Source organism: Hippocampus bargibanti, linkage group LG09 (assembly GCF_051943395.1).
Source record: "Hippocampus bargibanti isolate YZ-2025 linkage group LG09, ASM5194339v1, whole genome shotgun sequence".
NCBI lineage: Eukaryota > Metazoa > Chordata > Actinopteri > Syngnathiformes > Syngnathidae > Hippocampus > Hippocampus bargibanti.
The window spans coordinates 24,530,173-24,546,471 of NC_142742.1; the positions used below are offsets into that span (position 1 = coordinate 24,530,173).

A 16,299-nucleotide genomic window follows, 5' to 3' on the forward strand; every position below is an offset into this window, starting at 1 on the left:
TGGCAACCAGGGTGATGACGTCATCGAGTAAACTTGACCCCCCCCAAAAAATCACTTTTATTGTGTCCAGTCCAACGTTTGCTTTGTCAAACATGCGGAAGTAAAAGAGGCGCCAAAAGCGAGCCGTCCTGGCGCAATTTTTATGGGATATTTCTCGAGTTTGTCGTTGTTGTGCTTGATTCAATCAAGTTCCACACCTTGGACTTGATCTCGTGGGAAAGGCGTTCATCCTAAAAATCGGGAACGTCCCTTTTGCCGCCGTTCCCGCCCCTCCGTTTAGCGTTCGAGGCGACGGCCAACTCCTGCAAAGGTCTCAAGGCACTTGAGTGTCACGGCGAACGATCGCGCGCGTCTGCGTTTGTGTGTGCGCGCGCGCGCGCGTGTTTTATGTTCACAGACGTGTTTATTTTTTCGTGTGCGGTTTGGCGTCCTTTTCCTGCGACGGCTTGATGTGGGAAGGAGGTTCGGCCGGCTCGCCGTTGCCAAACAACCGGGAAAGAATGCTAAGCTAACAGCCGCCAAAGAACGGCGTCTGCCTCATGGTGGAAGGCGGGAGCGGTTGTCACGGTGATGTCACCTGTGTCGTCCAATCAGAGTCAAGCTTAGGGTGACGGGCAGCAGCCAGTTGCCAGGCCGGCGGGGCGGCGCCAGCGAGATCAGATCTGCGAGGGAGACGCGAAATGGGCGGAGGCAACGCAAGATGGCTGCCGCGCGGCCTCAGTTTCAGAGGACGCGAGCGGGATGGCAAGTGCGAGAGGCGGGCGCCTTGACTCACTGTTGGACGGCGGGTCTTGGCATTGGCCCTCCTGGATGGTGACGTCATCCAGGGCGACGTCGCCTTCGATGCCCGCGCCGCGCACCCCCTCCAGCGCCACCTGACGGACGCACACCCAGCGCCATCTTTGTTTCATTCCACGTCAACGTTTTGCCGCTCAAATTACCTGGAAGTCGGCGGCGGGGCGAATGTTGATGGCGGCGCGGCGCCATTGGTCGCCCTGGTTGCCGCTGCGGCCCCACACGGAAAGCTCCGCCGCGCCTTTTTGCCGCAGGAAAACGCTCAGCGCTCCTGCGGCCAAAGCGGGGAGGTGAGGTCACGCCGAGGTCACGCCGGGGTCACGCCCCCTGGCCCACTCACCTATATGCTTGCCGTACATGTGGTAATAGAAGGCCAAACAGTAGGGGGCGCCGCCTTTGGAGCCGACGTGGAAGGAGGGCGACAGGAGGCGGGCCTTGTCGCCTTCCAATCGGGGCCGCGACGTCTCGATGTAAACGTAGTACCCTGTGGGACGCCGCCAGATCCGTTTGGCCATTTTATTTGATATATTTAGCTGTCTATTAGCTGGCTAGCTTTCTATCTGAGTTACTCCCGGGTTGAGTGAAGGCCTAGCTAGCTACCTATTAGCTAGCTAGCGTTCTATCCGAGTTACTTAGCTATCTATTAGCTGTCTATTAGCTAGCTAGCTTTCTATCTGAGTTACTCCCGGGTTGAGTGAAGGCCTAGCTAGCTACCTATTAGCTAGCTAGCTTTCTATCCGAGTTACTTAGCTATCTATTAGCTGTCTATTAGCTAGCTAGCTTTCTATCTGAGTTACTCCCGGTTTGAATGAAGGCCTAGATAGCTATCTATTAGCAAGCTAGCTAGCTTTCTATCCGAGTTACTTAGCTATCTATTAGCTGACTATTAGCTAGCTAGCTTTCTATCTGAGTTACTCCCGGGTTGAGTGAAGGCCTAGCTAGCTATCTATTAGCTAGCTAGCTTTCAATCCGAGTTACTTAGCTAGCTAGCTTTCTATCTGAGTTACTCCCGGTTTGAATGAAGGCTTAGATAGCTATCTGTTAGCTATCTATTAGCTAGCTAGCGTTCTATCCGAGTTACTTAGCTGTCTATTAGCTAGCTAGTTTTCTATCTGAGTTACTCCCGGGTTGAGTGAAGGCCTGGCTAGCTATCAGTTAGCTATCGATTAGCTAGCTAGCTTTCTATCCGAGTTACTTAGCTATCTATTAGCTAGCTAGCGAAAGTGACCTTGAGAGTTTGGAAAGGTGCCTATAAATTAAATGTATTATTATTATGATTGTTATTATTATTTCGGCTAACAGTAGCCACTTTAGGAAGGGTTTGTTTCCGATATTCTGCCAATGCTTTGAACCATCCCTATTTTTGTGTTTGTGTGTGCGTGTGTGACCTTGCTTGGAGCCGCGCCGGTCGGCGCTGGGTCCGGTGTTGGGCGTGTACTTGGTGTCGCGGGAGGCGGCGCTGTGGCGCGTCCAGTCAAAGTCGTCACTTTTGTCCTGAGAGAAGAGACACAAGGCCTCGTCCTCGAAAGTGCACTGGAACTCCCCTACACACACACACACACACACACACACACACACACACACACACACACACACACACACACACACACACACACACACACACACACACACACACACACACACACACACACACACACACACACACACACACACACACATTCCTGCTTCAATGGTTTTGCGAGGTCGTCTTTAGTTCTTATTTAGAGAAGAACTCGTGTTCCATTTGAAGACTAAATGTCTTTCATCTTCTTTCAAAACAGAGAAATTAAAAAGTGGACTTGAAACTGAAATAACAGCAGGAATGAGGTTTCTGTATGGCTACATTCAAAGTCCTCACCCCCGTGCTGAATTTGGTTAAAATATCGTTTTATTTTTTGTGGTATGAACTTTTTCCTCTCATTAAACACACACACATAAACACACACTGAGTCAAAAGCGTGTGTACCCAAGTGAAATGAAAATACACACCAAAAAAATCATTTTGGGTGAATTTGTGAGGACTTCTCTGAAACTTTAACCGATGCATATATAGACCCTCGAGAAGCCCGTAGAATGAAAAACTTGTGAGAACCGGCCAAAAGGTCCTCACTTGTCAAAAATGTCCTCACTACGTATGGTATAACTATTTGCTATCTGGCTAGCTAATTGCTATCCAGCTAGCTATCTATTCACTATGTAACTGACTGGCTATCTAGCTAGCTGACTGACTATTAGCTAGCTAGCTAGCTTGCTATCTATATGAGTTACTTCCGGGTTGAGTGAACGCCGGCGCGTGTGGCTGCCACTGCTCACCCACAGAAAAACATATCTGTAAAGTGACCTTGTAAGTTTTGAAAGGCGCTTAGAAATGACATGTATTATCATTATTATTATTATTGTGATTATTATGATTATTATTATTATCATAAAATGTTAGTGGTCCTCACAAGAGTAGTCATACAAAAAAGCGCATACACACACACACACACACACACACACACACACACACACACACACACACACACACACACACACACACACACACACACACATTCAAACGATTCACCCTTCGTATTACATTCATTAAAAACATTCAGTGGTGCTTTGTCAAATTCATGCGGCCATTCGTCGGCTCGCCACTAGAGGGAGCCCACGTGCCAGACGATGATGTAAATCCCCCCACTGCAGAGCCTGGGGGGCGACTCATGAATGGGGGCGCTGTGATTGGCTGTGGTCCAATGACAGAGGAGTACTCACGTAGGTGCGGATTGACCGGCGCTGTGGAGGAAAGACGGCGCCCGTGAGCTAGCGCGAAGGCGTGAGCGGCGACGGCGGCGGGAAGCACAATTACCGCTGTAGGCGATGACGCGCTCGCTGGCGTCGCCCTCGCCGTAGCGCGTGATGGGCGTCAGGCGCACCAGGTAGGACTCGGGCTTGACCAGTTCCGTCAGGTTGTGGCTCAGCAGCTCCCCCTTGAGGATGTTGGCCTCCATGGGGATCTGCTGCTCCCACAGGCGGCCCTGCCCCACCTGCCGCAAACGCGTGCTAGCTCAGGTTAGCGTTAGCTAACGAACGGGCCCCCGTACGGGTCCGGCGTCACCTGGCGGATGCCCAGCCGGTAGGCCAGGATGCGGTCGACGCCGGCGGGCTCCATCTGGGTCCACTGCAGCGTGAAACCGTACGTGCGGGGGCGGTTCTGCCACAGCGCGCCGGGAGTGTCGTAGTAGAACTCGGGGGGGTAGGCCTTCCCTGCCGCACGGACGACGCACACCGTAGCTATTTATTAGCTATCCATTAGCTAGCTGGCTGGCTAGCTGTTGGCTATCTGGCTATCTATTACCTATTTATTTGCTATCCATTAGCTAGCTAGCTAGATATTAGCTGGCTGGCTAGCTGTCGGCTATCTGGCTATCTATTTGCTATTTAATTGCTATCCATTAGCTAGCTATTAGCTGTCTACCTGACTGGCTGTAAACTGTCTAGCTGGCTATCTGGCTATCTATTTGCTATTTAATTGCTATCCATTAGCTAGCTATTAGCTGTCTACCTGACTGGCTGTAAACTGTCTAGCTGGCTATCTGGCTATCTATTTGCTATTTATTTGCTATCCATTAGCTAGCTAGCTAGCTATTAGCTGTCAAGGTGGCTGGCTAGCTGTTGGCTATCTGGCTATCTATTCGCTATTTATTTGCTATCCATTAGCTAGCTAGTTAGCTATTAGCTGTCTAGTTGACTGGCTGCAAACTGTCTAGCTGGCTAGCTTTTGGCTATCTGGCTATCTATTCGCTATTTAATTGCTATCCATTAGCTAGCTATTAGCTGTCTAGCTGGCTGGCTAGCCGTTGGCTATCTGGCTATCTATTCACTATTTATTTGCTATCCATTAGCTAGCTAGATAGGTATTAGCTGTCTAGCTGGCTGTCTAGCTGTCGGCTATCTGGCTATCTATTAGCTATTTATTTGCTATCCATTAGTGAGCTAGATATATATTAGCTGTCTAGCTGGCTGGCTAGCTGTCGGCTATCTGGCTATCTATTTGCTATTTATTTTCAATCCATTAGCTAGCTATTAGCTGTCTAGCTGACTGGCTGTAAACTGTCTAGCTGGCTATCTATTCGCCATTTATTTGCTATCCATTAGCTAGCTAGCTATTAACTGTCAAGCTGGCTGGTTAGATGTTGGCTATCTGGCTATCTATTTGCTATTTTTTGCTATCCATTAGCTAGCTAGTTCGCTATTAGCTGTCTAGCTGAAAACTGTCTAGCTGGCTAGCTTTTGGCTATCTGGCTATCTATTCGCTATTTATTTGGTATTCATTAGCTAGCTATTAGCTGTCTAGCTGGCTGTCTAGCCGTTGGCTATCTGGCTATCTATTTGCTATTTATTTGCTATCCATTAGCTAACTAGCTAGCTTTCTGTCTATTTGAGTTACTTCCGGGTTGAGTGAACGCTTTTGCATTTGGCTGCCGCTGCTGCTGCTCACCCACAGAAAAACGTATTCTGTGACTAAAGTGACATTGAGAGTTTTGAAAGGCGCTTATAAATGAAATCTATTATTATTCGTATTTTTTGGGGGAGAAATGTTTTTGGACCAAAAGAGTGGCACTGCCATCTAGTGTCGAGTATGTGTAAGTGCACAAAATTAAAAAGCGTTTGGCAGCGCCTCGATGGTCATTGCACTGCTCACTGAAAGAACCAAGACAAGGGCATGGAAAATCCTACCGGACCCTCCGCATCCTGCCCACCACCTTTTCCAGCAACTCCCTTCAGGCAGGCGTGAACGATCCACTTAAACTATATCTACTAGATAGCTATCTATCTATCTACTAGCTATATACCTGAGAAATGACATGTATTATTATTATTATAGCTAGCTAGCTCTCTATTTGGTATCTAGCTGGCCTTCTAGCTAGCTATTAGCTATCTATTAGCTAGCTTTCTATCTATTTGAGTTGCTTTCAGGCTGGCGCGTGTGGTTGCCGCTGCTCACCCACTGCAAAACTTTATCCTGTGACTGTAAAGTGTCCTTGAGAGTTTTGAAAGGCGCTTATCAATGAAATCTATTATTATTTTTATTATTATTATTATTATTATTACTATTTTATTATTATTTATTAGCTGGCTCGCTAGCGAGCAATCTATTAAATATGTGGCTGGCTAGAAAGCTGGCTTTTAGCTATCTATTAACTGGCTAGTTAACTGTCTATGAGTGGGTTGAGTGAACGCTGGCGCGTGTGGCTGCCGCTGCTCACCCACATAAAAACATCCTGTGACTGTAAAGTGACTTTGACAGTTTTGAAAGGCACTTATCAATGAAATCTATTATGATTATTATTATTATTGATGATGATGATGATTATTATTATTAGTCGAATACGAGCGCACACGATGGGACTGGTCCAAATCCTCCCCATCCTTAAAGACCAAGAAAAAGGGAGGAGAGTGCTGATTGGTCGACTGGGCTGTCGCCATGGTGACAGCGGCAGTTTACAAGAAAATCCCCACCCGATTGGTCCGTTTGACTTCCATTAGAAATGAAAACGGCTCTTTGCAGCCGGATCGCCAACCGCTATTGCGAAGGCATCAACCCGCCGCCATCTTCTGGCGGGGGGTCCCGGCAACCATGACCGTCCTGACCTTTGACCCGAGCCGGTTGCTGAGATGACTTTTTCTTGATCAAAGAACTGCGGCGCTAAGAAGCTTAACTCACATGCTGACAGGCAACCTCCAAGGAGCTTTTGCGAGGAAAAAAAACAGGGCGGGGGGCAATTTAATGCTTCAAGTGGGAGGAGCTTAGAAGCTTAGTGTGTATGCGCGGGAGGCGGGGGGCGCCGTTGTGGGGGCGGTAAGCCCCTCCTTGCAGATAAATGTCAGGCCTTCTGATGCGACTCGGTGGCGGATTTCATTTCAGAGAAGCTAAAATCTTCATTATCAGCTAAAGCTCACATCCGGCTGATTTAATAATAATAATAATAATAATAATAATAATAATAATAATCATCATCATCAAATAGATAGAAAGCTAGCTAGCTAGCCAATCAATATCTAATAGACAGTTAGCTGGTCAGCTAGATAGCAGCCGCACGCACCAGCGTTCACTCAACCCAGAAGTAACTCAAATAGATAGAAAGCTAGCTAGCTAACAAATAGATAGTTAGCTCGTCAGCTAGATAGCAGTTGCACGCACCAGCGTTCACTTAAACCAGAAGTAATTCAAATCGATAGAAAGCTAGCTAGCTAGTAGATAGCTAATAGATAGCTAGCTCATCAGCTAGATAGCAGCTGCACGCACCAGCGTTCACTTAAACCGGAAGTAATTCAAATCGATAGAAAGCTAGATATCTAGCTAATAATCAGTTAGCTAGTCAGCTAGATAACAGTCGCACACGCCAACCCGGAAGAAAATCAATAATGTCTCCCCCCCCCCCCCCCCCCGGGTGGATGGATGCAGGGCTTGAAGAGAAGCAAGGGGCGTCAGTGCGGATGTGAAACTGGGAGTCGCGGCTCGGAATTGAAGCGGATCAACGTGGGACAGGAGATGGGAGACAGCTAATATTTTTTTGTCAATGGATGCTAATGCTTCGTGTTTGCTTTCAACATTTAGCTTGTAGCAGACGTGCACATTCCACCATGAACGTCCCTGATCCACCGGTGAAAAGGACACTTTTATCCTTTGGAATTGCTTCACACGACAAAAGTGCTTAAGATTGTGTCTTTTGAATTGTGTCACATTATTTGTTATTTCGTTTTTGTTGTTGTTTTGACCTCAAGATGGCCGCCGCGAGAGTGGCTGCCTTTACAGCAGCTCCTGTATTTTATATTTCTTCCTTTCCTTTCCGCTTACTTTGTTCACTTTGCTGCTGTGAAATGTACTACTAAGAGGCCGCTTTTGTCAAAGTGGACTCACCGGTGACCAGGAAGGTGCACCTGCCGGCGCCGGCCTCGTTGCTGACGTCGCAGGTGTACTCGCCGTAGCCTTCGCGGTTGAGCGCCCGCACTTGGTAGTGCGTCTCGTGGCGGCGCCGGTCCAACTGGCCCACGGTCAGCAGGCGAGGGCCCAGCTTCCACTCGTAGCGCAGCAGGCGGGCCGGCTGGGCGCGCAGCAGCCGGCAGCTCAGCGAGAAGGCCCGACCCAGGGCCTGCCGGACCTCAGTGAAGGCCGGCTCCACCGCCGGCGGGACTGCCGACGAAGCGGGCCAGATAAGCCGGCGCGAAGGGGCCAAAGGTCGGGCGGCGCCGGCGTTACCCACACTGCACCAGGAGCCGCACCAAAGCCTGCCGGGGTTTGACGTTGAAGCCGTTGTAGCGGCCGGTCCGGCAGCGGTAAGCCCCGCCCATCTCCCGGGTCACGTTGGCCAATCGCAGGACGCCGTCGTGGCTTTCGGCGAGGGGGCCGTCCCGGTCCTCGGGGGGGTCCTCGGGGGGGTCCCCGCCGGACGTCTCGGCGGGACGGTCCTCCAGGCGGGACCACAGGATGAGCGGCTTGGGTTTGCCCGACACCAAACACTGCAGCTCCACCGCCTCGCCCTCCCGGGCGATGATGTGAGAACGCCCGCCGGGCACCGTCAGCTCGGGCGGAACTGCGACGGCGGGAGGCCCGAGGGCTCGATTACCGAGGCGGACCGTCGGAGTCGACCGCCCGGCCCCTCGCCCGGCCCCTCGCCCGCTCACCCGTGGTGGACGAGATGTTGACGTCTATGCTGATCTCGGGCGTCCCCCCGTCCCGGAGGGACGCCACGCAGGTGTAGGTGCCGAAATCGGTGAACTTGAGGTCGATGATGTCCAGATTAGTGACGCCCGGCGACAGGTCGGCGTCGGCGTGCGTGACCACCGTTCGCTCGGAGCTGCGCAGCGGGCGTCCGTTCTTCAGCCAATCGAATCGCAGCTCCTCGGGGGGCGTGGCCTCCACCTGGCAACTGATCTTGACCTCGCGCCCGATCCGGATGTGGTCGTCGTTGTGGTACGGATCCGGCGTGATCCAGAAGCGAGCCTTGCGCAGACCTGAGTGACAAACGGGCGACCAATCTGTTTTTCATAGACATCATTTGGAGTCAAATTAACAAGAATTTGGTCAAACAAATTAAAAAGGTCAATTGATAACGTTAACACACCGATGAAATCTTCAAGTCAAGTCAGGAAACATATGAGCTATCGAGCTAGCTCGCTATCTATTACCCATCTATCTATATATCTAGCTATCTATTAGCTATATAACTAGCTAGCTATTTGAGTGAGGAATCATATTAGCTATCCAGCAAGGTTGCTATCTATTAGCCATCTATTTATATAGCTAGCTATCAATTAGTTATATAGCTAGCTATTTGAGTCAGGAAAGGTATTATATATCTAGCTGGCTCGCTACCTATTAGCCATCTATCTGTCTAGCTAGCTACCGATTAGCTATATAGATATCTAGCTATTTTTTTTTATTTTTTTTGTTCTTTTGACTTCAAGACGGCGCCGCGAGAGTGGCTGCCTTTCCAGTAGCTCATGTATTTCGTTTTTCTACTTTCATTCCTTTCATCACTTTGCTGCTGTGAAATGTAAATTTCTCCACTGTGAGACTAATAAAGGCATATCCAATATCCAATATCCAATATTTGAGTCAGGAAACATATTAGCTATCTAGCTAGCTCGCTCTCTATTAGCCATCTATCTATCTATCTATTAGCTATATAGCTAGCTAAGTATTTGAGTCAGGAAACATATTAGCTATCTCGCTAGCTCACTATCTATTAGCCATCTATCTATCTAGCTAGCTATCAATTAGCTATATAGCTAGCTATTTGAGTCATTAAATGTATTAGCTAGCTAGCTCGCTATCCATTAGCCATCTATCTGTCTAGCTAGCTACCGATTAGCTATATAGATAGCTAGCTATTTGAGTCAGGAAAGGTATTAGCTATCTAGCTGGCTCGCTACCTATTAGCCATCTATCTATCTAGCTATCGATTAGGTATATAGCTAGCTAGCTATTTGAGTCAGGAAACATATTAGCTATCTAGCTAGCTTGCTATCTATTAGCAATCTATCTATATATCTAGCTATCTATTAGCTATATAACTAGCTAGCTATTTGAGTCAGGAAACATATTAGCTATCTAGCTAGCTCGCTATCTATTAGCCAATAACGGATGTTGTTTAGTGCTTGCAGTTTTGTTAGTACCCAACAGAGGGTGCTAACAAATCACGCTCCTCATTTTGCAAAGAAGAAAATTCTCAGGGTGGCAAATTGAGGAGGGGGGGGGGTGCCAACGTACCCACCGGAACCCGTTTCCACGGAAACGCACCTCGAACCAGGATGTTGGCCGACTTCCTGGCGGCGTTGCCTACGTTGTTGTCGCCCAGGCAGGTGTAAGCGCCGGCGTCGTCGACGGTGACGGCGGGGATGGTGAGCGCGCCCCCCCGGGTCACGCTCCTCTTGGGCAGAGGCCCCCCGCCGGGGCGCAGCCAGCTGAGGGCGGGCGGGGGGTCGCCGCCGGACGCCGCGCACACCAGGGTCGCCGCCTCGCCCGGGTTCACCACCAGCGGCTCGTCCGGGACCAGCTTGATGGAGGGCGGGGCTGGCGGGGAAAAACACGACCCGTTAGCGACGCAACGAGCCCCGCCCACCCGCCTCGGTCCCCACCCGTCCTGTTGTTGAGGCTGAAGCGCGCCGTCTTGTCGCTGATGTCGCACACGTTCCGGACGGAGGCCACGCAGGTGTAGTCGGCGTAGTCTTGCGGGCGCAAGTTCTTCAGCTTCAGGATCTTGGTCTCGCCCTGAAACATGCCACCGGTTGGGTTGGTCTTCGCGGCTGGGGGAGAGGGGGTCGCTATATAGCTAATAGATAGCTAGCTAGATAGCTAATATGTTTCCTGAAACAAAACAGATAGCTGGCGAGATAGATAGCTAACAGACAGTGAGCTAGCTAGCTAGATAGATAGATGGCTAACAGATAGCGAGCTAGCTAGATAGCTAATATGTTTCCTGAAACAAATAGATAGCTAGCTATCTAGCTAATAGACAGCTAGCTAGTTAGATGGATAATAGATCGCAAGCTAGCTAGATAGCTAATATGTGTCCTGACTCAAATACCTAGCGAGCTATATAGCTAATAGATAGCAAGCTAGATAGGTAGATGGCTAAAAGATAGTGAGCTAGCTAGATAGCTAATATGTTTCCTGACTTAAATAGCTAGCTAGCCATATAGCTAAAAGATAGCTAATAGATAGCAAGCTAGATAGATGGCTAAAAGATAGTGAGCTAGCTAGATAGCTAATATGTTTCCTGACTCAAATAGGCAGCTAGCTATATAGCTAAAATGTAGCTAGCTAGATAGATAGATGGCTAATAAATAGTGAGGTAGCTAGATAGCTAATATGTTTCCTGACTCATATACCTAGCTAGCTATATAGCTAATATATTGCTAGCTAGATAGATGGCTAACAAATAGTGACCTAGCTAGATAGCTAATATGTTTACTGACTCAAATAGCTAGCTAGCCATATAGCTAAAAGATAGCTAGCTAGATAGATAGATGGCTAATAAATAGCGAGGTAGCTAGATAGCTAATATGTTTCCTGACTCATATACCAAGCTAGCTATATAGCTAATAGATTGCTAGCTAGATAGATAGATGGCTAACAGATAGTGAGCTAGCTCGATAGCTAATATGTTTCCTGACTCAAATAGCTAGCTAGCCATATAGCTAAAAGATAGCTAGCTAGATAGATAGATGGCTAATAAATAGCGAGGTAGCTCGATAGCTAATATGTTTCCTGACTCAAATAGCTAGCTAGCCATATAGCTAAAAGATAGCTAGCTAGATAGATGGCTAATAGATAGCGAGCTAGCCTGATAGCTAATATGTTTCCCGATTCAAATAGCTGGCTAGCTACATAGCCAAAAGATAGCTAGCTAGCTAGATAGATGGCTAATAAGCGCGGCAGCCCACCTGGGTAAAGAAAGGCTCGTAGATGTCCACGCCGGCGTCGTCGCCCTGCGACAAGACCTGGCGACCTCTCCTCCACGTGTAGCGCACGGGCGGGTTAGCGGCGGCCACGCAGCGCAGGAACACCGTCCGCTCCGAGTAGAACAGCTCCTTGGCCTCGCCCACACTCTGGTGCACCGTGATCAGAGGCTGGTCCAGAACTGCTCACACCCCCCCCACCCCCCGGACCATCAGCCATTGCGGGAGGCCGCCCGGGACGGGAAGACGGCGTCCTCACAGTAGACGTCCACCCGGATGGAGCGGATGGCGGGCGTCCCCATGCCGTTGTCCGCCTTGCAGTAGTAGCGCCCCCCCTGGTGGCGCTGGATGCTGTCGATCTTCAGCGTGTCGTTGAGCGGCCCCGCGTCGCCTTGGCGCTCCGAAGCCGCGCCGGCTGTCTTGGTCCAGCGCACCTGTTGCCGCAAGCGCAAGCTAAGTTTTGAGCGGAGGTTAGCCACAGCTAGCGTAGCGCAGTAAGCTGGCTGTGGCTAACCTCCGCTCAAAACAGAGCCGTCCATTTTAAGCTAGCGGAGCACAGTGAGCTAGCTGTTGGCTAACCTCCGCTCAAAATGTACGGCTCCGTTTTGAACAAAGGTTAGCCACAGCTAGCGTAGCGCAGTAAGCTAGCGGAAAAAAGATGGAGCCGAGAGCTCCTTGGCCGGAACGGACTGCAACGGCTTGGCGGCCGGGCCGCTTTGGTGTCCTCCAGACCCTCGACGCCCACCGCCAAATTGAGGCTCGCTGACCTGCGGTCGCGGGTGTCCGGTCACCAGGCAGAGCAGTTCCAGCGTTTCTCCTTCTCTGATGGTGTAGACTCGCTCGCTGTGGCGTTCCTCCTCCACGTTGCAAGCTTGTCCCGAGTGCACGATGCGTACGCTAGGTGGCGCTATCCAACACACACACACACAGTATTTGAGAATTTGTTCGGGTTGTTTTTGCATGCTTGGGTGCCGATACATCGCTGGCTCTGGCAGTGTTTTTTTCCATTCCATAAGGGGGCAGCATTTCCCTTTTTTCCCCATGTTAGCGCTTTGTTCCAGCTTCAGCTGTTGTTAAAGAACTATATTATCGCTATCTAGCTGGCTAGCTATCCAGCTAGCTAGCTATTTGCTATCTATTAGCTAGCTAGCTAACTTGATCTATTTGAGTTATTCCCGGTTGAACGGGGTCACAGTTGCTGGCAACCTAGCTATCTAGCTATTCGCTATCTATTAGCTGTCTAACTAGCTAGCTTGCTATCTATTAGTTATCTATTAACTCCTTAGCTTTCTCTCTATTTGAGTTATTTCCGGGTTGAGTGAAGGCTGCAGCCGCTCACCCACAAAAAAAAATGATTATGTGACTGTAAAGTGACCTTGAGAGTTTTGAAAGGTGCTTAGAAATCAAATGCATGATTATTATTATTATTGAGCTTTTTAACCATCACCATGGCAACGCATCCCTGATTGCCTGCATGGGGAAAAAAATGCCATGACATGACAGATATGACCCCCCCCCCTAGTGACGTCATCGTGACATGTGAGTGACATTTGGCGTCCTCGGATGGGAAAAGTCCACTTTATGTGAAACAGGAAGTGATGTCACGGGACAGGAAGTACAGCAAACACACCCAATGTCAAGCTCGAGATTGGGCGGGGGGTCGAAATAAATGCTGCGAGGAAGATGAGCAAGAGGATGAAGGTGAAAATGGAGGGGCGGGGGGACTTCAAGGATGTCCTACTTTGTCGCTTCTATTTTTAGATTTGGTCCTTTTTTTTTATCTCCTCTGACTGATGATGTCATCAAGCAGGCGTGAAAAAAAATGAGCGGGGGTGATTTGGGCGTCTACGGGGTGTCACACCTCCCCCTGGCGGCGTTACATAAGACCACCAACCGCCATTATTTTCTATTTGTGGGTCGAGGACGCCGCATTCAGTCAGTGGGCCGGACAAAAATAACCGCTGCCGCCTCATTGGCTGGAAGCGCCACAATCTCGTGCATACGTAATGGCGCCCCTCCCCAGAGGACCGAATGATGAATGGAAGGCGGGCGCGCGCGTTCTGGTCGAGCGCTCAACCAATCGGAGAGCGGCTGAGCCAGCGCCGGTGAGCTGTCAGTCAAAAGGTGGCTTGCAATGGACACGCCCACCACCCATCCACACACCTGCAAGGCAATCAGCCCCGACTGGACTGGTCACGTGAGTACGCAAGAAGCAGCAGGTGACTCACTTTGGCGTGTTCGCGCTCCGCAGCATACTTCCAATGATGAAATTGGGGGTCGGTGGGGACCCCCCCCCCCAAAAAAAGAGCATGTCTGTTCTAAAAATAGCAAAGCACGAGATGGCCTTTCACTCTTTGTCTTTAAAGCTCTTTCAAAATAAAATGTTCACATCTCGATCATGGGGGGATTATGATGTGAATTGCAGGTTTATTGCTTGACAATATTTTAGTATTGATTAAACTTCAGGAGGAAAAATGACCAAAATGAGCTTTTTGTTGGGGGGGGGGGGGGGTGAGTGGGTTAAATCAGAAAAACGTACCATGGGGGGGGGGTCTGGAACGGATTAATTGCATTTCCATTCATTTCAATGGGGAAATAATATTTGGGTGGGTTGTTTTCAGCCATTTTGTTGGCTTAGCTGTTGGCGCAGATGTTCTTGCCTAATCCCCACCGAGCACGCGCACGCGCACAGGCGCTCACACGGCAGCGAGCGCCGGTGACGTGACATGACATGCCATTCCACGAGGGTCACGTGAGCTCGCACCGGAAGTGTTCGGCTCAATCGTCCGCAGTGCCACTTTCCCTCCGGTGGATGTCAGGTGACCTTGACAGGTGTTTCCCGCCCGAGGGGAGGGGGGGGGGGGTCGAGGCTCCCCCTCTGTGACGTCACTAAGGGGCGGTTGACAGGCGCACGCCGCAGGCGGTCTACCTGTTGGAGGCGCGCGTGCACGCCGTCAACCGCGGCGAGGTCACGCGTGTGCGCGCGCGTGCCCGCGGGTGTTCGCGCGCTTACCGTACACCCCCTGCGCGTGCACGCCGCCGCGCACGAAGCCGCTCCAGAGCCACACGAGCGCCACCAGCGGTCCCATCTTCACATCCTCCCCCGGGGACGAGCTGGTCGTCCGGCCTCCCGCAGAGGCTCGAGCCCGCCCCGACCTCCTCCTCCTCCTCCTCCTCCGCGTCGCGTCGTCGTCGTCGTCGTCCTCTCGTTCCTCCTCCTCGGAGCAGAGTCGCGCCCGGTGTCGGCGTCTCATGCAAACATCCCAAGGCAGCCGAGGCGCCCCCGCGAGCGCCCCCCTCCCACCTCTCACGCCGGCCGACCGTCAGGTGGTCCCGCTCATCCCCGGGCAGGCCCTCGGCGCAACGTCGGGCGAACGGGCCGCGGTCCGGTTGCGGGCGGCTCGTCGCGCTCCGCCAGGCCGCCGAGAGGCGAGCAGAGTCGGCGTGAAGATGGAGCGGCGCTCCGCTCGTTGGCTCGCCGGGTGCCGCTGGTGTCGGTGGATTTGACCGGTGTGACGTCAGAGGAAGAAGAAAGTCGCCCGTAATGCGCCGCCGACCTACTTCCGGTTTGGATTTTCAGAGTAAAAAGGGGATAGCGGATGCCAAGTCAGTTGAGTGAATCTTCGATTTCAACGTGAGTTGGGGGGGTCTTTTGACTTCAAGACGGCGCCGCGAGAGCGGCTGCCTTTCCAGCAGCTCCTGTATTTTGTTTTTCTACTTTCATCACTTTGCTGCTGTCAAATGTACATTTCTCCACTGCGAGACTAATAACGGCAAATCCAATTATAATATTAATATAACAATACATTTCATTTCTTAGCGCCTTTCAAAACTCTCAAGGTCACTTTACAATCACAGTTTTTCTGTGGATGAGCAGCGGCAGCCACACGCGCCAGCGTTCACTCAACCAGGAAGTAACCTAAATAGATAGAAAAGGAGCTAACTAGCTAATAACAATCATAAATTTCATTTCTAAGCGGCTTTCAAAACTGTCAAAGTCACAGGATAAGTTTTTGTGTGGGTGAGCAGCGGCGGCCACACGCGACAGCGTTCACTCAACCCGGAAGTAACTCAAATAGACAGAAAGCTAGCTAGATAGTTCTTAAATAGCTAGCTATATCTAACAGAAAGCTAATAGTTAGCTAGCTAGTGCTAATAGATAGCTAGCTAGAGCTAATAGATAGCAAGCTACAGGTAGTAGTGATTATGCTATATTGACATTTATCCGCTGGGCATTTATATGGAGAATATGAATATAAGACTATTTGTTTGTATTAAAGTAAACATAATTACAATAATAATAATACATTAAATCTATAAGCGCATTTCAAAACTCTCAAGGCCACTTTACAGTCACAGGATACGTTTTTTTAAGTGGGTGAGCAGCGGCAGCCACATGCGCCAGCGTTCACTCAACCTGGAATAACTCAAATAGATTGAAAGTTAGCTAGGTGGCTCATGGATAACTAATAGATAGCCAGCTAGGTAGCTAGCATATAGATAGCAAATAGATAGCTAGTTAGGTAGCCAGTTAGATAGCTAGTTAGCAAAGAG

The 16,299-nt window shown here is 50.1% G+C and overlaps 1 protein-coding gene across 3 annotated transcripts; it reads right to left on the minus strand.

Annotated features, from left to right (window-relative positions):
* Positions 1–41: 41 nt before the first annotated feature.
* mdga2a (MAM domain containing glycosylphosphatidylinositol anchor 2a) lies at positions 42–15,352 on the minus strand. 3 transcript variants are annotated; one of them, XM_089004142.1, is made up of 18 exons: positions 15,050–15,352; positions 14,759–14,960; positions 12,513–12,652; positions 12,005–12,179; positions 11,731–11,927; positions 10,423–10,555; positions 10,085–10,357; positions 8,467–8,796; positions 8,046–8,375; positions 7,703–7,975; positions 3,896–4,044; positions 3,647–3,824; positions 3,553–3,573; positions 2,184–2,339; positions 1,136–1,279; positions 942–1,066; positions 776–875; positions 42–662 (listed from the first exon to the last, which is right to left on the minus strand). In XM_089004142.1, exons 2-18 carry the CDS (start codon positions 14,832–14,834, stop codon positions 574–576), a joined length of 2,889 nt encoding a protein of 962 aa, XP_088860268.1. In that variant the 5' UTR covers positions 14,835–14,960; positions 15,050–15,352; the 3' UTR covers positions 42–573. The 3 variants fall into 3 exon arrangements, with proteins under 3 accessions (XP_088860268.1, XP_088860267.1, XP_088860266.1); XM_089004141.1 differs by having other exon boundaries at positions 14,759–14,963; XM_089004140.1 differs by having other exon boundaries at positions 14,759–15,352.
* Positions 15,353–16,299: the final 947 nt, after the last annotated feature.

Bases quoted from the DNA above. Each gene is read 5' to 3' on its own strand.
- mdga2a (XM_089004140.1), bottom strand. From the start codon at position 14,999: ATGAGACGCCGACACCGGGCGCGACTCTGCTCCGAGGAGGAGGAACGA. The intron at 8,797-10,084 runs GTGCGTTTCCGT...TTTGTCACTCAG, and splicing joins GGCCAACATCCTGGTTCGAG to GTCTGCGCAAGGCTCGCTTC. The intron at 876-941 runs GTAATTTGAGCG...TGCGTCCGTCAG, and splicing joins GCCCCGCCGCCGACTTCCAG to GTGGCGCTGGAGGGGGTGCG.